Source organism: Peromyscus leucopus, chromosome 1 (genome assembly GCF_004664715.2).
Source record: "Peromyscus leucopus breed LL Stock chromosome 1, UCI_PerLeu_2.1, whole genome shotgun sequence".
Lineage (NCBI taxonomy): Eukaryota > Metazoa > Chordata > Mammalia > Rodentia > Cricetidae > Peromyscus > Peromyscus leucopus.
This window is the reverse complement of record NC_051063.1, coordinates 23,138,494-23,162,111: the sequence shown is the minus strand read 5'-3', so window position 1 is coordinate 23,162,111 and position 23,618 is coordinate 23,138,494. Positions and strand designations below refer to the sequence as shown.

The 23,618-nt window shown below is 43.2% G+C and overlaps 1 protein-coding gene across 2 annotated transcripts; it reads left to right on the top strand.

Annotated features, from left to right (window-relative positions):
• The first annotated feature begins 7 nt into the window (after positions 1–7).
• Plgrkt (plasminogen receptor with a C-terminal lysine) lies at positions 8–18,015 on the top strand. 2 transcript variants are annotated; one of them, XM_028894531.2, is made up of 6 exons: positions 8–112; positions 994–1,092; positions 3,566–3,652; positions 15,473–15,603; positions 16,143–16,252; positions 17,742–18,015. In XM_028894531.2, exons 3-6 carry the CDS (start codon positions 3,572–3,574, stop codon positions 17,861–17,863), a joined length of 444 nt encoding a protein of 147 aa, XP_028750364.1. In that variant the 5' UTR covers positions 8–112; positions 994–1,092; positions 3,566–3,571; the 3' UTR covers positions 17,864–18,015. The 2 variants fall into 2 exon arrangements, with proteins under 2 accessions (XP_028750364.1, XP_028750369.1); XM_028894536.2 differs by lacking the exon at positions 8–112 and adding an exon at positions 124–238.
• Positions 18,016–23,618: the final 5,603 nt, after the last annotated feature.

Sequence of the window (23,618 nt, the reverse complement as noted above, 5' to 3'; positions counted from 1 at the left end):
GCAATCCTCTGTCATAGCCAGCCAATCCCTAGGCTCTGCCGAGCAAAGCCCAGTCCTGCGACGATCCGTCAGGAGCACAGGCTAGAGGCCTCTGCAGTGGTCACCCTGTCGCGTGAGTGCATCCAGCCGCAGGGAGGGAGGGTCGGCTGGGCTGCGTGGTCCTGCACAGCTGCAGCTCCAGCTGGGGCCGGGGAGGCCTGGGCTCTGGGTTCTTCTGCTGATGCCCCGAGGCTGACAGGTATTGACAACCCGGATCTGTAAGCAAGCGTGATTTCTCGGTAGCATTGTTACCAAGTTGGGAAAAGTCTGCAGAGTGTAATGGACAGGGAAGTAGGATGACCCTAGGGGGAAAATACGCAAGTGACAATAAACAGGCTCCACAGAGCCAGAGTGGAAACAGTGACAGAAAACACCCCCAGAGGCTATGTGCTTCTGGCTTAAGTTTGCTAGGGAATATAGTCTGGAAGATTTACTGAAAATGATTGTGATATGGCCAGCCACAAATTCAGGTAATAAAGCAGAGCAGAAACCTGGATGACAGAAGTCACGATTTTTTTTTTTCTTTTTCCAAATCAAATCTTGGTTCCCAGGGCGACCAAAGAAAGTCTGTCTGGGATTTGCACCATCAACATTCCCCCAGAAACACACCTTTCCACAGTAATTTGAATCATGGCTCCGCAGAGCTGGAGCATTAACAAGCCCGCCCCCCCCCCCCACCTCACTTCCAAACAAACAAACAAGCATAAAAACAGGAGCAACCTGGCCCTACATCAGTGTTTTCCGTCCTCTATGACATTCTTGTTTCCTGTGTTATCCATAAAACATTCGAGGCCACTCTTGTTTCATTGTTAAATTTTGTCTCTGGGAGAGAAAATTGAGGGTATTTGGAACACCCTAAGGAAGGGGTGCAAATGGCTTTGGTAGGTACGGGGGGAAGAAGTTAAAAACACTGTTCAAGGGTGAAGTTACAAGGTGTGGCATACTCATTTGCAGGTGCGGTCTCCCAGAAGCACAGTGTTCCTGGTTTCCCTCTATCTCTAACCCAAAGTCCAAGTCCAAGTCCAAGTCCAAGAGTGCAAGACCCAGAAAGAGGTAAGCCTAAACCCGAGCTTTCCAAAGCGTTTCTCTTCTCTAGATGGTTGACAGGAGGACTATCCCACCACTGCAAGGGAGAGCTCACCCCCTTATAAAATAGAGTGTGCCAAGGGACTCCAATCAGTGTGTGTGTGTGTGTGTGTGTGTGTGTGTGTGTGTGAACTAGAGAACAGTCGATTTCTTTGAAGATGTTTGCAGCAGGTGTAAAAAATCAGAAGACAGCTAAGGGATGGTGAGTAGCCTGAGTCCAAGTTTTTCCTGGGTTGAATCATTCCTATTTTGTGCTGGTATTTATGTCAAGTAGAAGCCACAGAGACTATCAAGCTGGATGGCAGTCTTTCTCCTACAAGCTCAGTCGGAAATGGCTCATTTGGGCTGTCAATACTTAGATAACAGAGTAAACCACTAGGTCCCCTTCCCATGAGTGTCCTCTGTCTCTGCTCAGAGGGTGCTAAGTGGGACGAGGACAGGAAGGAATCCTCCCGACCTCCCAGGCCTCCTTAGGGCTCTGATCTTTCTTCCTAGTAAGTAGTTCAGCCTCTGCTCAGCTCTGCAGCTGATTGGTTCAAGTGCCATGTAATTCCAGGCTGTGTTCTTTGTTGGAATAACACGGAAGTCACTGAAGCCTGGCTGTCAGCTCCCACTAACCGGGAAACCATTCCAACTGATGTGAAACACCCCTGTCTCCCCCCCACCCCTCGCTCACTCATTTTCTGAGTTACTCTAAACCCGGGATTTCCTGATGAGGAAAGATGTGGAAATAGCTGTTGTCTGGATTCAGAATATACATAAATCCTGGCTGTAAAACATCGAGACTGGCTACCATGTGCGAAGGTATTCAACAGCCTACTAAAGGACATTGAAGAAAGTCGAGAAGCTGTGGCGTTCCCGCTGAGCCTTATAGTCTTCTGAAGGAAAAAAAATCTATAACTAAAACGTTTTCTGCACATAATCACTGGGATTTAGAACAAAATTAGGAGTCTGGCCCACCTACAGTTTACAGCCCTCGTAGGTAGTTGGTAGGTAAGATAAGAGAGGAAGATGCAATCTGAAGGTGGCTTCTGATGCGAGTGTGCCTGTGTGGCTTCAGTCACAGTTTTTCAGGTACTGATGAGACAACCACTCGGTTTTCAGCTTCACTGTAATACTCACTAAATTATATTGAGTACTTTATTATAAAAAGAGGTCTGTATTTAACTGTAGGCTAATGTAAGTGTTCTGAGTACATTTAAGGTAGGCTAAGGTAAGCCATGATGTTCAGTACATTAGGTCGAGTAAATGAATTTTTCTCAATGATAGTTCCAATTTACAATGAGTTTATTGGGCTGTAACTTCCATTGGAAGGAGAGGAGAGACTACAATGTAGTCATTTTTAAAATGCATTTCTGATGCTAGGTGGCGGTGGCGGTGGCGGTGGCGGTGGTGCACACCTTTAATCCCAGCACTTGGGAGGTAGAGCCAGGTGGATCTCTGTGAGTTCGAGGTCAGCCTGGTCTACAGAGTGAGCTCCAGGATAGGCACCAAAACTATGCAGAGAAACTTCATCTTGAAAAAAACAACAAAAAAATGCATTTCTTAATGCATAAAGTGCTTGCCATGGAATCATGAAGACCTGTGTTGGAAGCCCCCAAATCATGAAAACCTGAGCGTGGTAGCACACATCTGTAATCCCAGTGGTGAGGCAGGAAAATCCCTGGAAGGCTCCCGGCCAGCTAGTCTGGGTACACAGCTGAGAAGCACCAGTGGAATAGTCTGTCTCAAACAGTGGGAAGTGAGCTGATACCTGGGGTTGTCCTCTGTACTCATGTGCTGTGGCACACCCCCGCCTGCACTCACACGCATGAACAGACATGTATACTCACACATGGAGGGTTTTCTTTTTTTTATAACAGTGCGTTAATTAGCAAAGGTATGTACGCATCCTCATCTTCTCCTCCTTCTGAGAACCTCGGGAACTTGGAGAGGATGAGGGGGAGGCTGGAGGAGAATAGCTAGGAGATATCAGCTGCAAGAAGGTGGGAATGAGATGTGAGTCAAACAGGGAGGGAACAGGAGACTTCCGGAAGGACACCGAGATGCTGGCCGTGAGACACCTAATCCTTAGAACACAAGCTGAAGAAGGACAGACAAAAGTTCGTCTGGACACACATCCTCAGACGCCAGGTCTTACTGTCTACTGAGGAGATGGTGAGAAGGTGGATAGCCTTAGATTTATAGTGGGGGAAAACATGAGGATGGCACTGTGTATTTATGGAGCAGGGAGAGATGGGAAATCATTTCCCTCAACTGGTCTTGGCTAAGCAAACAATGCCAGGTTGGGTAAATAAGCCTGAAGTTAAACAGCTAGTTAGGATTTACACTATTCCCTAGGTCATTTTTTCTCTTTTTACATTGTTGATAGTATCTCAGAGTGTATATAAGGATGCACAAAGTCTGTTATTTAAAGTCACCTTGCATTTTCATGCTTTAGGTCAAGATGGGGTTTATATTCTCAAAATCTATGAATGAAAATATGAAAATCCAACAGGAGTTCATGGTTATGAATGCTCGACTTCAGGTATGTGTTAGTTAAGATGTTGTGCTCCTAATCACATAACGTTTCTAGACTGGTGCTCTAGAAGTAAGTTCTCTTTGACTCCCCTTGACCCCTAATTAAAATGCCCTTGGGCACCATCCTCAAAGATGAAGTGGATGATTTACTAGTTGATGAGTGGATGAATTTCTAGTTGATGAATGGTCCATGCCTCCAATCCAGATACTTGATTCAAACCTTCCATACTACAGGTAATTGCTTAGAGTATATTATGTACAGAATATACCCTTCACCCAAGGTATCCTGGATTCCTAGAACTTGTGAATATATTAGGAATATGATACCTTATACAGAAAGGGACTTTACTGTGTGTTCACATAAAGAGATGTTATCCTGGTTTATCCATATGAGGTCATTGTAATTCCCAGGGCCTTATAAGGAGACTGTGTGTGTGTGTGTGTGTGTGTGTGTGTGTGTGTGTGTGTGTGTGTGTGAGAGAGAGAGAGAGAGAGACAGAGAGAGAGACAGAGACAGAGAGATAGAGACACACAGAGAGAAACAGAGACAGAAACAGAAAAAGAGAGAGAGAATTCAAAGATGTCATACTGCAACTACACAGAGAAATCTTAAATACAAACTCAAGCTGAACAGCACTCTGCTAGCTTTGAAGGTGGAGTGATCAGGGCCATGGGCCAGAAAAGGCAGTCAGCCTCAATAAGTTGGAAAAGCCAAGGAAGCAGATTTTCCCCTGTCGTCTCCAGAGAGACGGAGCTATGCCAGCCCGATCTGGCCCTTTAACCTCAGATAATAATTTGTTAAAGTGGCATTAGGAAACTGCTGTAGACTGTATGTTTGACCTTGGATTATACAGTAGATGTTTAGAAAAAAAATCAAAGAGATTGCTCAATTGCCTTAATATGAGTTGTCAAAGTGTTTTAAAATGTTACAAATCACAGTTGAAAGTTAAAAAGTTCAACCCAAATTGTTTTGCTAAGATTTTAGACAGAGATCATGAGTCCCCTGTGGTCTGTTTTGGCTCTAAGAGTAGAAAGCGCTATTCTTGGGCAGTACCAGTGAGAGATAAACCAGACTGCCTGAATAAATCCGTAGCACCATGATGGCACACACGATCTGTCCTCGATCTCCTGGTTTGTACCCTAGGGGCAATACACCCTTAGAGATGCTCCAAGAAGGAAAATTTATACACATCATATAGAACGCATATCATATAGAATGTATAAAATAAGGCCACTTGCTTATATTGAGTGCTGCTGTTCATTGCTATCAAAGTCTTTTTTAAAAGTTAGGGTTTCATACAGCCCAAGCCAGCTTCAAACTGGTTATGTAGTTTAGAATGGCCTTGAACTTCTGGCCTTCCTGCCTCTGTCTCCTCAGTGCTAGGCTTATAAGAGTTTCTGTGCAGGCTAATGATTTCTTTGATGGAAATGGAAAAATGGATAGAAGGGGCAAGTTTTTTACTGCAACAGACCAGTGACCAGAGGTGACTACAGTGTAGGATCAGACCAGTGTGTCAGAAACTTGGAGCCATCTGCGCATGGAAACTACAGGGGTTTCGTTCTTAAACGACCTCAGGATCTGTGAAGATTTGGGGAGTTTATTCCTCTTGGAAGTTACAAGAAACCCGAGACTCCTCCTACGTCAGAGGACTTTGTCAGTGCCCCGAAGCAGCTTGAGTGTAAGGCTGGTGTCACTTCCTCATGGGGACAGGCACTTTAGGTCACGTATGGGGAGCGCTGAGGGTAAATCTCCTGCTTTTATGATGAACCATGAACAAGAGGCACACGGAGGGCTCTTCACTGACAAACAGGCAGGAGATGCTCCAGAAGCTAGAGCCTGGCTTTTTTGATCTACCCCTTGAGAATGTGCAGGGATAGTCATGGTCCCTGGCAGTCACTTGACTGACCAGAGGCAAGAGAACAGCTTGAGTCCTCCCTAGTCAATCCCAGGTTTTCCAGGTATAGCATTGAGGTCATCACGTTTCAGATTATCTAAACCAAAAGTGAACCCAACCTAGGGACCCAGCTCCTCTTGAGGCAGCAGCTTTCTCTCATCTGGAAGAAGACAGGGCAGAATTTTCCCCAGAACAATGGCTCCTTCACCTACATGCAACTGATGAAAGGTTCGGTATGGCCTGACCCACTGCACCTTCCAACACGCTGTCCTCATTTGCCTAGCTGACAGCACCCTTCCTTGTATTTGTCCTGTTTTGGATTCCTCACCCCACAATGGAGATGCCATACCTGAGGATCCCAAGGCTTTCATAGAGCCAAACTTATTTAAACAGAAGCTCAGCCAGAGAGCAATGATTGTCTCGCCTCTCTGACCCTTCAACTACTAGCTGAACTGAGTCCCCTCAAAATTTGTACGTTGGAATCCTAACCCCAATATGACTTCATGTGGAGACAGGGTCTTCATAGAGGTAATCAAGTTAAAATCTGTTACACAAATTCTAAATTGTCTTATAACAACAAAAAAGGTAATAGTAATGAGAGCGTTGGCCTAGAAAGCACTTTCCAAACTTTTAAAAACTACTCAGTGGGCTGGCCTGTGAATGAATCTGACGGAAGTTGCTAAAAGGTCCTTTTGTGGGTGAATTACTTATTAAAAGAAAATCCGATGGGCGTGGTGACAGGTGCCTTTAATCCCAACTCAGGCAGGCAGATTCTTTGGTGATTTTATACGGGATAAAACACATAGAGAGTGACTCTTAAATTCACTAATTTATAAAAGTGGCCCAAGGTTCCAGTGGCCAAGATTTCCTGGGAAAGGAAGAGAGTCTTCTTCTTCTTCTTCTTCTTCTTCTTCTTCTTCTTCTTCTTCTTCTTCTTCTTCTTCTTCTTCTTCTTCTTCTTCTTCTTCTTCTTCAAAAATGACCTTTCTAGATGGAGAAGTGAGAGTGTGGCGAAGAAGCCAGCACCCCAAATCCTTTCGATACTGCAGCCTAGGCAGTGGGAAAGCCAAGTCAGAAAACTTAAGTTTGGGTCTAGCAGGCTTACCCGAGGCTGTCCTGGAGCCCAGGCCATTCCTGCTTTCTGGGGGTGAAGGCATCTTTAGGGGATCCTGAAAAGAAAAATTTTGAGTTAATTGTCAAGTCTTGGGAGAGGTAGCTGTATCATTTGTTGTCAGGTCTCAGGGTAATGAGAAAGTGCAGGGCTTCGGTGCCTGTGATGTGACACCTTGTGCAGCCTTGGTGCAGTGGGGAGGGGCTTGGACCTGCCTAGGCTCAGTGTGCTGGGCTCTGCTAACTCTCCATGGGAGACCTTGATTTGGGGGATGTGGGGATGAGGGGTGGCTAGGGAGGGAGGGCTGGAGGGTAGGAGGAGGGAGGATCTGTGGGTGGTATGTAGAGTGAGTAGAAATTTTCTTTTTCTTTTTTTTCTTTTTTTGGTTTTTCGAGACAGGGTTTCTCTGTGTAGCTTTGCGCCTTTCCTGGAACTCACTTGGTAGCCCAGGCTGGCCTCGAACTCACAGAGATCCGCCTGGCTCTGCCTCCCAAGTGCTGGGACTAAAGGCATGCGCCACCACCGCCCGGCAGAAATTTTCTTAATAAAGAAAAATTTAAAAAAAAAAAAAGAAAGAAAGTGCAGGGCTTGTCTCAAGTCTTGGCTAGAGTAGTCTGTGAGGCTGGATCATCTCAGCTAGCCATCTCGAAATTGTCCTGAGCAGTTTGTAGTCCAAAGCCGATCTTTAGGCAGTGTTTGTCAGCTTAGTGGTACTATTATTGTCCATGTGGAATCATCATTGTGGGGCCCCATCATCTTTTTGGAGACTTCAAAGGTCGCTGTTAGGCATGGTCATCGTTCACTGAAGAAAATCTTTTTTGTGTGACATTTTTTTCTGGATGATTTGTCCTTTTCCTTGGGATGTCTCATTTGTCCAGCTTTCTTTCAGTTCCTTAACCTTCATTCTCCTGAAAGACAAAAATAGAACCCTTCCCCACCCCTAACTTTGGGGAGCTTCCAAAACTAATCTTTATCAATTTTAATTTATGGTTTCTCCTTAAATTTTTGTTTTATTTACTATAGCTGTTCTATCATCTAAAGCAGGATGATTTTTTTTGCAATAGGCATTAGGTTCTTTAATTGCTCTAGGAAGGAGTTTCCTCCATGATGACAGAAAATGACTGAACAAAATTTAACATGGGGGCCTGCAAGAGGCCCCTCAGTGAGTTTCCCGAAGGCAAAGGCAAGGGATTACCTTGTCTGTCCTTTGTTGATCTACATTCATTAGTCCAGTGTAATCCAGAAGGGAGGGGTATTCTGCTGGGATTATTCCTTGAAAAAACATTGTTTCTAGGAATGCCCTGTTTACAGTCACTTTTTAGGTGGCCTTGTTTACCACAATTGAAACATGTGATATTACGATTTTTCTTCAAACCTCTGGAAATCATTTCTCCTATCCAAGCATCATCATGGTCATGAGATCAATATTGACTGTATCTCAGATCCATTCCTCCAAGGGTGCTGATTTTGCCTTTAATACCCTAATTACCCTTTTGAATTGTGCATTAGCATTTTCAAAAGCCAAAGATTCAATTATTATTTGTCTAGCTTCTGAATTTGGTATCATTCTATTTACTGCTGAAGACAGCCTTTGTAAGAAATCAGTGAAGGTTTCTTTTGGGCCCTGTATAACTTTTGTAAATGACTCAATTTTCTTTCCTACTTCTTGAATTCTATTTCAAGCATTCAAGGCTACGGTGTGGTCGTCATATAAAGATTGTCTTTGTATACCAGTTTAATCAGCTGCCCCAAAAGTTGATCTTGGGAGATTTCAAGACCTGTTTTAACAGGTTTTTCTGAAACTTTTATCTTGGCACTCATATTAACCAACTTTTTAAATGATAAAACAGAAATGATTAAACAAATAATATTTATAGTTGACATTAAATAAATCTCATCAACATTAATTATCCTCTCATAAAACTGTTCCATTTTCAGAACATCTAGCTTATAGTCAAACAGAGACCAAACTCCCTCCATCGTAAAAATATTTCTCATTTTTTAATGTGAAAAAAAACTTTCTTTTAACTGACTCCTCCCTTTAAGAAATCCCGATTGCCTCACCAAATCTGCTGACAATGACGATTCAGATGATGGTGTGGCAGCAGCCTGAGGAGGGGGCTCGGAGAAAGTCCAAGGGAAGAAACTAAAGAGCCATCTGTCTACACGAGGGAACATGCGAAAGCAGCCAATTCTGGTGTGTTTGGAGTCTGAGCCTGGGGAGTTTGCTGCAGAGAGGCTGCAGCAGAAGCTTAGCCTGCAGGGTAGGAACTCCAGTGGGTGGGGGGGGGGGGGGACGACTCTGGCTGTGTGCAGCTCAGGCCTGGGCTGGGGACTGCAAAGCCTCAGGCAAGCGACTTCTTCATAAATTTGTGCCCCAAAAGTTGAACACCAGATATTGCTTGAATTTCTAAAAGTCTTATAATAAAAAAAAACCCAGAGTCAGATATTGGGGTAAATGCTGAAAGAGCAGAGAAACAAAGGAACAAGCCACAGCCACCTCTTACCTCACCAACTCCCTGAATCCTCTGACTGACTGTCTCTGAGTCCTCAGCCCAAAAGGGTCCAGCCAAAAACCAGCTGAACAGGGCTTCAGCTGAAAAAGCTTCATCTGAACGAGAGCTTGGTTCCTGTCTCCTCACACTTTATATACCTGTCTCCACCCAGTCATATTACCTTCCTTCCTAGTGCTTGGATTAAAGGCATGTAACTTCCCAGTACTGGGATTAAAGGTGTGTGCCACCACTGCCTGCCTCTGTTTCTCTCCTAGACTGAATCAATCTCATGTAGTTCAGGGTGGCTTTGAACTCACAGAGATCCAGAGGGACCTCTGCCTCCTGAGTGCTAGGATTAAAGGTGTGTGCCACCACTTCCTGGCCTCTGTGTTTAATATAGTGGCTTCTTCTGTTCTCTGATCTTCAGGCAAATTTTATTAGGTTACAACAAAATATCACCACAAAAATAAATCCTTAGGGTGGGTCTCAATCTGATATATCGGTGACTTAAGAGAAAATTTGGTCATGAATCTATATAGACGCAGTCATTTACAAGCCAGGGACAGAGGTCTCCTCATAGCTTGTCAAGGAACTAACTACATTGATTTTGGATTTCTAGATTCCATAACTGAGACAATTTTTTTCTAGTGCATAAACTAGCCAGGCTGTAGCCCTCTCGGGGTAGGGGCAGCTTTAGCAAACTAAAGCAGGGAGCTCTTGGAGCCTGTATCCAGAAGTAGATGCTGGTGTATTGGGCAAGGGGCTCCCTGCACCCCAGCTGCAATTTTCTGCCTTTCTCCCCAACTGCCTATTTCTATAAGCCCTTCTGGGAGGAGAGTCAGAGTTCATGGATGGGAGAGATTCATTCGGTCGTGAGCTTTCCATGCAGACATGACACATCAATTTCACTCTACCTGATATGTGTGCATGGGCACACCTGACAGTGTCTTGGATCAGATCAACTTCCCTTCCTTAATGCAAACTTTGTTCAGACTGCATCACTTGAATTCAACCCATCTTCCATTCAAAGAATTTTTTTTTTTTTTTTTTTTTTTTTTTTTTTTTTTTCGAGACAGGGTTTCTCTGTGTAGCTTTGCGCCTTTCCTGGAGCTCACTTGGTAGCCCAGGCTGGCCTCGAACTCACAGAGATCCGCCTGGCTCTGCCTCCCGAGTGCTGGGATTAAAGGCATGCGCCACCACCGCCCGGCTCCATTCAAAGAATTTAACGGAAGTATTGTAGGGCCCCTGCCTAGTTTCAGGAGATTGTACAGTTTTACAGATGGCTGGTGACTGAGATGCACAGGGCCTTTGTTTTTCCCCAAGAACCACAAAAAAGAAGACTTTTTTTTTTCTTTTTAAAAAATCAGTTTTTGGGAATTTCATACCATGTATTAGAGCTGAGGGCTATGGCTCAGTGGTAGAGCGTTTCCCTAGCATGCACGAGGTCCTAGGTTCAGTCCCCAGTACAGCAATCAAAAAGAGACACAGATAGAGAGAGACGTGGGGAGGGGAAGGAAAAGGGAGGGGAAGAAAGAAGAGAGAGAGAGGTTACTTTGAGGGGTAGGGAGAGAAACTGCCTCTTCCAACCCCTGTTACCGAGATGAGCTTTACAGTTAAAAAAAAAAAAAAAAAAATGAAGGTTTCCCCGGACGGTGGTGGCGCACGCCTTTAATCCCAGCACTCGGGAGGCAGAGGCAGGTGGATATTTGTGAGTTCAAGGCCAGCCTGGGCTGCCAAGTGAGTTCCAGGAAAGGCGCAAAGCTACACAGAGAAACCCTGTCTCGAAAAAACCAAAAAGAAAAAGGAAAAACAAAATAAACAAAAACAAAACATTTTCCAACATGGCCACTAGATGGCGCACACAAACAACTTTATAGCGCCCACATGTCTGGAAGGCTTGAGTTACTAAGGTAGGATGGAAAGCAGAAAAGAAGGAAATACAGATGCTGCCAGCCCATGCTATGCAGTAGGGCTGTGGGCAAAGCAGTATGGTCGTGCCAAGATTAGTGGGCAGTGAATGTTTACTTGTTGTTTGCTGTGTTCAGGCAACAACATGAGAGAAAACAAAAGCCAACCAAACATGAGGGCCAGACCTTGACCTGTTTGTGCGCTGAAAACTTAAGGTAGTGTAGATTCTCCTGGTTTTTAGTGAAATGGATCTTACAGATGGAAGATGTGGTGTTTCTACCCTGGTTAATTTTTATTGTCGATTCGATACAGCCTGGAGACACCTGAGGAGAGGGAATCTCAGTTGAAGAGCTTTTTCAGCTAGACTGGCCTGTGGCCATGTCTGTGAGAGTGTCTTGACTGTGGGCAGTATCTGTCCTAGGCAGGTAGGTCTGGGCTGTGTAAGAAAAGCTAGCTGAACAGGAGCCCTGGCTAGAAAACAATGTTCCCTCATAGGTCCCACCCCCAGATTTCTGCCTTGAGCGTCCCTTAATGATTGATCGTGACCTGGAAAATGAAATAAGCCCTGTCCTTCCCAAGTTGCTTTTGGTCAAGGTGTTTAATCACAGTCACATGATTAACAAGAACAGTTCCAAATGTGGTAATAAAAAGACAGTTCCAGACACACCGAGGTATTTTTCTTAGCCATTAACCACAGTCAGACATTTGCATAAATTGTGGTGAGCCTATCAAGAGCCACATGAATTAGGAGCTAAAACACCTTGGTGAACAGTGTGATTTCTTCTCTCAAAGGATCGCACATCCTTGAACAGGGTAGAGACGGCAGCTAATGAATTCAATACTGTGTCTATATATTAATGTGTCTGTTAGAGACAGAATAGTAGAGGCTTTTCTAAAGGTCACATATGGAGTCAGTTCTTGTTTAGTCCTGGCAGTGTGCAGACCTTGGCTAGTTAATGAGGGCATAAAAATAAAAAGGTGAGATTGAGAGCTTCTCTCTGTCCTGAGATGGTTCAAATAGTTTACGTAGGACTTTTCTTAGAGGAAAAATATCTGGATCATGTTTAATAAGCACACTTTTGAATCCATTAGGAAAATTGATGTTAGGTTCATTGTTAGGTTTGGTTAGACTAATGAATCTAACTATTGAGTTAAGGAGTTATCTATTATAATTATGCCATTGGAGACTTGAATTTATTATATATGGATATATTTTAGTTTTTTTCAATCATTACACTTTGTTTAGATGCCAAATACTATTAAGGCATAATTAGTTCCCGTTATAATTTCCCAAAAGAAAACCATTAGCTTCAAGTTTTATTTGTTTTAAAATTTTGAACAAGAAAGAGCTCAAACTTTTTAAAACTATAGTGGAGTGAGAGAATATGTCATTACCTCCCTCCCTCCTCCCTTCCCTTCCCCCTTCCTCCCTCCCTCCCCCTCCCCCTCTCCCCTTTCCTCCCTCCCTCCTTCCACCTGGTCCATGGTGAGTCTTCTCTGATGACTCCTTACTCAGACACCCGCTGCAGTGTCTCCTTTGTTACAAGTCACTTAGCCACGACAGATTTTCAACTACAGGTGCGTCCCGTGTGTCTTTAACCAGAGAACATTGACAACACCATGTTACCACATAAATAGACAACACTTGTATGTCACTCACCATGTGCCAGGCACTGCTATAAATCAACCCGTGTGTGTGTGTGTGTGTGTGTGTGTGTGTGTGTGTGTGTGTGTGTGTGTGTGTGTGTGTGTGTTGTTGTTGTTTTTGTTGTTCCTTGGGACAGGGTGGCAGAAGCCCAAGTTGGTCTCAAATGCATGATTCTTTGATGGGGGAATATCTTTCTGTACGCTTCAAATATGTGTTGCTCTGATTTGTTTGATAAATAAAGCTGTTTGCCCTATGGCGAGGCAGCTTTGAGGCAGGCTGGAAATTCAAAGGGAGAGATGGGAAGAAGGCAGGGGGGGGTGGTATGTAATAAAAGCCTCTGTGTGTTTACTTGGGAACTCGAGTAGGAGAGATTTGTTCCGACCACCAGCCAGGACACAGGGAAACTCCCAGCTACAATTCTTCTATGTCTCCTCTCAAATTCTGGGGTTACAGGCACACACTACCAAGCCTGGTGCAGACTGTTAACCTGCACCCTGTGAGGGGGAGCTTCACAGCTGGATTCCAGTGTTTGAGAACCGTCCTTTTGATCTTTAACTTGACATTTCTGTAGGGTCTGATCGTTCCTTTCCCTCCTCGCACCTGTGTTTATCAGGCAGTCCCAGGATCTCCTCACAGCCTCATCCCATCTTGGGCATCCTCTACGTTCTTGGCTGACTTATAAAATTTTGATACATCACGTTCACTCTTCACCATAAAGTTTATGCAAATAACAAGGACAGGGTGTTCTGTGTTCGCCACCACATCATACCATTTAGTCCCACAATCTTTACAAGGCTCTCTGCTTATTACCTTTGACAGTTCCCAGCCATCAAATTCAGACCGATATCCACTTGATGTTTACTGGGGGGAAATGTCTATCCTGTGATAGCTCCTTTAGGCAGTGGTTCTCAGTCCCAGCTGCACCCCAGAACTACCTAGACCACCTGCAAAATAAAATAAAATAAACGTAAACTAAACTTACGCTGACCTTACCTCCAGTTAACATGTGGAATAACTGCTCTGGGTGTTGGTGTTGGGACTTTGAAGAACTCTACAGATGTTTACAGCTCAGGACACTGATGTTGGGCTTTTCTGTGTCTTTTTTTTTTTTTTTATCTACGTGACTTTTTATATAAACACAAATTATTAATTGTGGTATTTATATCACTTTGGGAATATATGCATTATTATGTGATTTTTGGGAAATAAGTGATCTAGCAAGGATGGGTTTTACACACTCAATATTCATGTATATAAAGGCATATTATTTATCTTTAACAGAACTCAAAATGAACCCCAACTTCTACTGATAAAGGCAAATTTTAGCAAGGCAGAGTGGCTTACTTACTTCTCGCTCTTTCCCCCCTCTCTGTTCACTTCTCCTTGAACAATCTTGGTTTGGCCTAGGCGACCTCAGGTGGCTCAGGCATCGGAGGAGGCATCTCTGCTTGAGGGAAACTTCTCTGCTGTTGTTTACAGCCACCTGGGAAGCATGGGGTGGTTTGTTCTGAGGGCACGGATCACGCTCCAGGTGAATCTGGCCATGACGTCTACAATTTCCAGTGCCATAAACCCTTGAGATCCAACCACCTTCTCCAACCACCTCTGGTTTATTCTCTAGCCAAGTGTCTGCTATGAGTTCTCCTGGCACGACGATTTAGTGACCCTCTGGCATGCCACCTGCTTCTCATATTCAGCTGCCTCCTGGGAAATTTTCCAAGTGACATGGGAACTATGCAGACACCTAGGGAGCTGAGATTCAACCAACTGTCTCTCTCAAGCCTACTCTGAACCCAGGTCTGCCTTGGAACCACTGGCTCTCTGTTTTGGTTCCACTCTCCCAGAATCCTCTTTGTTTATAGGATCTCCAGGCTCACCTGGGGTTTGCTTGACATTCTCCTATACTATACCTCCCTGGGGGAGGGGAGACAAGTGGGCAAGCCTTATCTTTATATTATTACACCATTCTCCTCTCCCAGTTCCTTCCATGGCCGTGGTAGAAAGAGGACATGACCGGAAACCGAGTCACATTATTTGTCTTTTATCATGATATCTAGCTTTCTGTTTCTGGGCTTTGCTGGCGATGTGTACTGTCAAGGTTTTAGAATCAAGAAGCCAAGAAGAAAATAGCTTTCTCCCTGAAGAATCGGGCTCTTTTCAAATCATGGCCTTGGGTTTTCATTTTGCTACTTCTACTGCCTCTGTGTATTTCTTTAAAAATCGGATCAGGTATTGTGTCCTGTGTTTCGGGCTGTTCAAAGCCAAGAAAGGCACCGGCTAAAGTGGCACAGGACACAAGGGGTGACAAACAAAACCTCTTTTGACACCTCAAAGCAACACTCTTCACCACCGTATGACGAGGACCCGACATTTCAGTCTGTAGTTGGGTGTATCTGGAAGGCAACATGGATGGAAGGCAAAATGATTTCCAAGCAAGTACTAACAACAAAGACAGGCAAGGTGGGTGTGTTTAGTGACCCAGAGATCTTTCCTCACACGAAACAGAAAAGGCTGGAAACATACACGAGGCTCGGGGCCACAAACATGTAGTCAAGCCCTCAGCGAGCAGAGGCAGTGTCTGTTCCGTGTACACTTGAAGGAATTGTCACTGCCAAGGGGACAGTGGCACAGAGCTGCTCAGAGCAACTTAGTCGAAGTCTGTTGTGATTGAAACAGAACAAACCTGCTTGGAAACAGATGAAGGAAAAGCAGATTGTAACACTGTTCCGAGACGAAAGGTGAGTAACCGCTCTTTGTCTTTTGTGCTTAGCTGGAAAGGCAGCTGACCATGCAGAACGAGATGAGGGAAAGACAAATGGCTATGCAGATCGCCTGGTCTCGGGAATTCCTCAAATATTTCGGAACGTTTTTTAGCATTGCCGCCACCTTGTTAACAACTGGGTATGTTTATGATTTGCTTGAAGATTTCCTGAAATGATACAGTCTCTGCCATGGTCATAAATAGCACTGCCAAGTTGGCGGAGGTAGGACTCTGAGCCCAAGAGTGTTCATATGAACAAAGAAACCTCCCCTCACTTACTCCTCTGTAGAACAAGGGTAGGAAGAGTTCATTCTGCCATCCGCTCCTTAGAGTCCTTCTGTCTTTTTCTCTAGTCTATAAGTTAAAGAGGGTTCACTTGCCATCAAGATGGATGGCCTCTGCACTTATCCCCAGAGATCCTGAATCTTTGTCTACCTTAAAAAGAAGAATCAAAGCCTTGAATCAAAGATTAGCAAGTCATAGCCCCTCCCCTGGTGAACCAAAGAATCTGGTGAGGTACGCTGGGCAAGGAAATTCAATTTCCGTGGAAGACTCAGATGAATCAAATAACATATGAGATGGAATACATCCTTCCAGAAAGCAGGTGCTTTTTTCTTACAAGGACAAGATAAGTATTTGCTGGTTATTGTTGACATTCATCTTTGTATTTCCGAAACAGAGCAATAAAGCGAAAGAAGCCCGCCTTTCTCATTCCCATAGTTCCGTTCAGCTTTATCTTCACCTACCAGTATGACCTGGGCTACGGAACTCTTCTACAAAGAATGAAAAGTGAGTCTTCCTAAACTAGTCTGTTTCCTAATTAATCTTCTGATTCAAGATCTCCTCTCAGGGCTGGGAGACGGCTCAGTCAGTGAGGTGCTGGCTCTGCAATCAGGAGGACCCAAGTTCAATCCCAGGTACCCGAGTAAAAAAAGCTGGGTGTGGTGGCGCAAGTGTGTTATCTCAGTACCAGGGAGGCAGAGACAGGCAGATCTCTTGCCCACTCCCCACCCCACCCCACCCCCCCCCCCCCCCCCCCCCCCCCCCCCCCCCCCCCCCCCCCCCGCTAGCCAGCCTAGCCTCCTTGGCAAGCTCCAGGCCAGCCTGAGATACTGTCTCAGAAACAAAACCAGAGTAGACAATGCCTGACGACCCTGGCAATTAAATTAACCTCTGGCCTCACCATGAAAGTGCACACACATGAACACACACGTACATCCCCTCCTTATAAATCTATGACTTACGTAGATTCTAGTAGGATCATTTTCCTAAGACTTTGATGACCAACACTCTGCTCCCTCCAACAGAGTGGCATGGTGTCAGCTCTTACTAGCTCATAAGAATTGACTTGATAGATGTTTAGAAATTTTGCATGGTGGATGTGAGACACAGTTGATTATTAAAATTAAATTAAATAAGAATATACAGACTTACAATTAAATTATAATAAATACTAAATTGCATTGAAAACAAAGTTATTAAGCACTCAGAACTCATCTGTTTCTAATTATTTTCCTATTCTATATAATCTATATATTCTATATAACTAAACTATATAGGTTACTTGTATCAATTCTATCTGCATTATGCAAATGCAGAAGCAGCATACAGATGCAGCAAAGTGCAGCCACAGCTTCGGCTTCAGCCGCATCCCATTGGTGGCTTGAGGCTGGCCAGGGTGGGAGTATTTACATCGTGGAAACTGGCAAACACCAAATCCAGGCTTGACGCTGATCGTCTAGACCAGGGATTAGAAAATGTTGACACTTTAAACCTCTGGAAAGAATTCTAATAATGTCTATGAGTATTCTTCATTTTTGCAGACAGCTTACTAATTTTTAATGTGAATTTGCAATTGTTTGTATATATGTATTGTATAATGGTCAAAACCAGGTAGTTATATCTATCTCCTCCATGCATTTATCATTTCTTTTTTTTTTTTTTTTTTTTTTTTTTGTTCTTTTTCTGAGCTACAGTCTCCCTGTGTGGCTCAGGCTGGCCTTGAACTCATAATCCTCTTTTCTTACCTCCTGAGTGCTAGAATTATAGGCATGTACCACTACATCCAGCTGTAGCTGGGCTTTCAGAATCCACCACTGTGTTTCCCCAAGCGGTGCGCCCCTTCTCCTTCATGAAAGGATGAAATGCTTACCTCTGAGATTTCAGGTGACAGACACAGAGTGTCACACACATTGTGTCACTGAAACAGCAATCAAGCCCTCTGACAAAATGCTGATGACCCCTCCATTGCCTTACACACTTCTGTGTTTTATTTAAGGTGAAGCTGAAGACATACTGGAAACAGAAAAGACTAAGTTGGAGCTGCCAAAAGGAATGATCACCTTTGAAAGCCTTGAAAAAGTCAGAAGGGAGCAGAGCAGATTCTTTGCAGACAAATGAAGTCACGTGTTCCCTCAAAGCACATGCTGCGTCTCAAAGCACAGAATTGTTGGCTTGAATCACAGTGTTTACAGTTTTTTAAATCATCAAGATTTTGATACGATGCTTTTTTATTTTAGAATATTAAAATTCAAAATGCATTTGTTGAACTATTTTAAAATAAAATTTTTAACACTCAGTCCAATCATGGCAGTATTCTAGATAACATTCAAATTTTCTGTGTTTGTTTTACAATTATCCAAGTGCAAAATTAATAAATTATATTGTTCTGAATTTGACACCAATGTCCTGCTGCTTGAGGTTTTATCACACAGACTTTCCATTTGATATCAACTCTCACAGGCATCTGGTGTCGTGTCCTGTCCCCTACTGGTGACCAATGCCCAGTAAATCACAGTGTTCAGTGCTCGGAGGAGGAAGAAGAGATAGTGAAGCTGAGAGGTATAAACATGGTCAAGAGGGAGTGTGAGGAGGGAAATGGGTTGATTTGATCTCATTTCATTGTATACATGAATGATATTCTCAAACAATAGGATCAATAAATGAAAAAATATACACATAAATAAATAGAAAAAATTACAGAGGAAAGAGATGGAGATTTCATCTGATGGGATCCATACATGATGGAATACTGCCATAATATCTCTCTCTCTCTCTCTCTCTCTCTCTCTCTCTCTCTCTCACACACACACACACACACACACACACACACACACACAATCTGCATAATAGTTGTGTGCTATGGGTGTCCAAAATGGTTCGTCAAGAGTTTTAAATTTAGCATTATATTTGCTATGCAAGCTTTGCTGCTCCACTGTTCGCCAGGTGTGGTTAAGACCCCTTCAAGGTGGTGCTCAAGACCTTACAGAGGGTGTAGGTACTGTACCAATAGCCAGGCCCTCAGTCTTCTTTGACTGCCAGACCTTTCCTTTGAGCTCCTTGTCTTGATGTAGACACTGAGTTCATTGATAACTCACATTCATGCAATTCATTGATAACACACGTTCATACATCTACTCATACGATAGTCTTTCCCAAGTGCACAGAGAGGAAAACCCCAAACCGATCTACTGCACAACTGCCTTTGAGCACAGCTCTATTAAAGTGGGTGCTGGGTTCTCTGAAAGAGCAGCCAGTGCTCTTAATCACTGACCACCTCTTCAATCCCCCTCAAGATTTTGAATGTTTTCAATTCACGTTTAAGGGAGAGTGCTGTGCTTTTCCAAAACTTTTAAAAGTTTTACAACTAAAAAGAGTAGTTTCTACCAAACAGTGGTGTCCAGAATCCATGGTAGGATTCATTTCAATCAGCATGTTGGCTGTATCCGAATAGTATCCAAATCAATTTTTAAAACCAGTGACCAACTGGGAACGTAGCTCAGTGATAGAGTCCTTACTTGGTGTGTATGAGCCCTGGGCTCCATCCTTAGAAGCACAAATTAAATTTTAAAAAAGTCACAAGTAATATGCTTTTTTAAAAAGGTCACCTTTGTCATGTCTTACAACCATACAACATGTATGAAAATGGGCCAAAGGCTCCTGGGTTTAGCCCATCACCCAGAGCTACATAGTAAATTCAAAAGCAGCCTGGGCTACATGAGACCCTATCCCAGAAAACAACAAAAGGTTCATGGGCTAGAAGAGAATGCAGAAGGGACAGATTTCAATTGTGAAAACTGGGTGGGCCATGTAGTTCAGTGGTAGAGTGCTTGGCTAGACTGTATGCGGTTCAGGGTTCAATTCCTAGATAAAAGATAAAGACAGAAACACACACACACACACACACACAGAGACAGACAGACAGACAGACAGACACAGAGTCAGGCTTCATGATATTATATATGGTACATATAATGTATATATACATTCATATACACACACAAATATCAAATTTCAAAAACTCTGCAACCAATATGTTCTAAATATAAGCCATCTGAAAATGAGATGTTATACAGATTTTAACAATTCCAATATATGAATGTCCTAATGTAATATTCCAGAGACTCTAGCCAGAACCTAGTTAATTTTTTTCTGTCCTGCCATTCTGAGAAAGGAATAGGCTCCTGCTGAGAAATCATTATCAGTACAGCCTGCTGTTACTCAAACATTGTGGTGTTTCTTGCCCTTGGGGGGGGCTGTCTATTCTGTGAGAGGATTGGAAATGTTCTCTTGGGTTTGGCCTTGTGGGCACCTGCAGGAAACTTCAGGAAGACAGTACATGCCACCAAACTACAGAAAGCAGTTTCTGGCATTTTCTTCAAGGCAGACTGTTCAGTATCTCCACTGATTTTTTTAAATGCCTGCTCTGATCAGTCTCGTGACTATGAAAACTAGAACACTTCTTGGGTTATGCACAGGTAGAACTTGAGGCCCAGAAAGGGGTGAACAGGTATACCCAGAGAATCTGAGAGGTCTGGAAATCAAGATGGGGGCTGAGGAACGGCAGTCTTTGTGAGGCGAGGGGCCTGACTTGAATCCTTCCCCCAGTAGACATGACTGCCAGGGTTGTTACTCCAAAACCCAGCGTTAGTGCTGGGATCCTCTCCAAGGCCAGTCCACTTTTCTATAGTCAACAAAGAGGGAGCTTTTCTCTGACCAAAACACACATGTATTCTCACTGCTGTGACTTTGTTGTTCTGAGCATAGAACCCACCCACGTAGTAGAACTGTACTTCAGAAAATCTGAGTGTTTTTATATTTCCATCAGTATAAATTACCATCTAAGGTCAAAGAAGAACTGAAAAAAGTATTCTATTATAAAACTTCTGATGAATTCTGGTATTGAAATTAAACATGAAATGCTGCCACAAGTGTTAACTACAAACTTGGTGTTGTCTGTGTTACATATTCACTCCTTTTCTATTTGGAAGCATGGGCAGGGATAACCAGCTAGACCAGCTCTTTCCAAGCCCCTTTGGTACCTGTTACTTCACCTGCTTCAATTACTATTCACTACCTAAGTTTCATTCCTCTCTGTCATTTTTTGTTCTCATTTCTTAATGAGAGACCCATTCTGGCAAATTCTCCTTTAAATGAAAAAGCTTATGGGTTGTGATTCCACTTATGAAACCTAAGGCAACAGTAACCTCAGTTGATCATAACAGCATTTTCCTGGAAAGTTGAGGAATGACTAGAAAGGATTATGAGGGAAAATAGATCTGTCTGTGTCATGATAAATATATATACACCATTGTCTCCCTTTGTCAAAATTGCATGCCTAATATTTGTACGTTCCAAGGTATATTGTCTAAAATTATAATAACTCTTGCCATAATTTTCATTGTTATAATTTAAAGAGTAGGAGACTATATAAAGTAATAGATTGTTTATGTGCATGTAGTTATGTATGTATGCACAGAGAGAGAGAGAGAGAGAGAGAGAGAGAGAGAGAGAGAGAGAGAATTATAGATATAAGTGAATTAAGAATGGTAGAACAATAGTCATTGAAACCCATGTTTCAAGTGGGTATTCTTTATACGACACATGTATTCCATATAATACATATTTCCATCTTTAAAGACTATGGTATTTCCTAAATATGTCAGATCAGAAAACTTGATTTTTCTAGACTCTTGAAACTACATGCATTAGAAAACATAAATCACAGAAGTATAATGTTGAGTGGGAAAAAAACCCTAATATTCAGAAGAATTCACTCAATGTGGTAAAAAATTCCTAAAACACAACCTGGGTCAAAGAGGTGACATTACCAAGATGATGAAGTAGGAGGTAGAATCCTTCATCCTCCCACAGAAAACCCAGTTATTTATAAAACAAAATAACCTTGAGAGTGCCCAGTAAAAATCTGCAGCACAGTGGAGCAGAATAAGATGGAGAATCTGTGTAGACAGGCCTGTTGGTGCATGTCTGAGACACCAGGATAACTAGTGACAAGAGGAAAGGCTCGAGGCCCGTCAGTGTCAGCTGTCCACAGTACAGTGGAATCACTGTGTCCCCAAGAGGCTTGCTCCGCAAAGGATGCCAGCATCTTTTGTCACGGAGTGGTCAACAGCCATTCCTTCCTGGAAACCATAGAGAGGGAGACCTGACTGCCTATTCTCCACCACCTCTCCCAGCCTGTGGAGACCCCCAACCCACACTGCTCCAAAAATGCCCACATTCTAGGTCTAGGCTTCTTGCCCTGCTCACATCTCAGACAGCAGACTCATTGCTATACAGAACTAACGCACTTGGATGCCAAAGTTTCTCTGGGCATACCTATGCTCTGGGTACCAACCTTTCTACACTGATCCTGTAGCCACTGAGCTATGGGTGTCCACCTATGTTTTATTCTTGGCTCCTCGGTGGGCTCACCAGTACCTATATATCATACACAACTATTGAAAGTTTGATGGCCACCAGAACTATTACGGTCCCAGACCCCAGAGCTGGAGTCGTGTGCTTTAGGACTAAGTTCTGTGAACATCCCACGATGCCATCATCACCAGCAAATCGAGTGCAGGCCAGAGACAGTACCAAGAGGGATGACTTCAGCCATAACTTCTTCAGTGGAAGATAAAGTGGGAGGATGTTGGGGACATTGCCACTGAAGACTCCGACAACTGCTACCATGACTGTGGATATCCTCAGCCTAGGCTGCTGAAGATCTCTGCAGATGGCCAGCACTGAACTCATCATCTGTCAGGTGACAGAAAACCTACATAAGAAGCAAGGAAGTTGAATTACACTTGAGAACAAACAGACCTAGCATTCCTCCCTCAGCTGCTGAAGACACATTCCTAACAACTGTTCAAGGAATGTTCTGATGATGGATCATGTGTTAAGTCACAAAACACATCTTAAATTTTTTCAGAAGATTAAATTCATATAAAACACATTTTCTGATCATCATAGTTTGAAACTAGAAAATAATAAGATGAATCATGGAAAATTAACAAACTTGTAGAAATTAAACAATATGTTCCTGACTGGCAATTGTATCAGAAAAGAAATTTTTTAAAATGCAAAAAATTAAAATAGAAATACAGTGTTCCAAATTTATAAATGTTGCAAAAGTATTTATAAGAGAGATGTTTGTTGCAATAAATGTCTTGCAGAGGACCACAGCTCAGTTCCCAACACCCACGTAAAGTGGCTCGCAACTGTCTGTAATTCCAGTTCCAGGAGATCTGATGCCTTCTTCTGACGTCTATGTACACCTGCACTCATGTGCACATATCTTCCTCCAGACACAGATACACATAGCTAAAAAATAAAATAAATCTTAATAAAACAGAGAGAGACTGCTATGAATCATTAACACCAACAAACTGGATAACCTCAAAGAAACAGGTAGGTTCCTATGTACCTATAACCTGTAAACACTTAATCATGAAGAAACAGAAAACGATGAGTATGGGGACTGAATTAACACATCACATTAATGGTATAAAAGACAATGGAATGACATCCAGTGAAATTCAATGCCCATTCATGATGAGAATTCTCAACAAATTAAGCTTATATATAAGGAATGTACCTCTCTGTACATTCAAGTCCATATGCAACATGCCCATCGCTAGGTGTTTTGGCTACTTATCACTGTGACAAATAGCTGACAAGAAGCAGCGTAAGGGAGGAAGAATGTATTGGCTCACAGTCTGAGAGGGTACAGTCCATCATGGCGGAGAAGGCATGGCAGCCATCACAGTGGTGGGATCGTATGGCTGGGTACCTCAGTCTTCGGTGTTGCAAATGAAAGCTCAGTTTGGAAGGGGAGCCAGTCTGTAACTCATAAGGTCTGCCTGTACGGCCC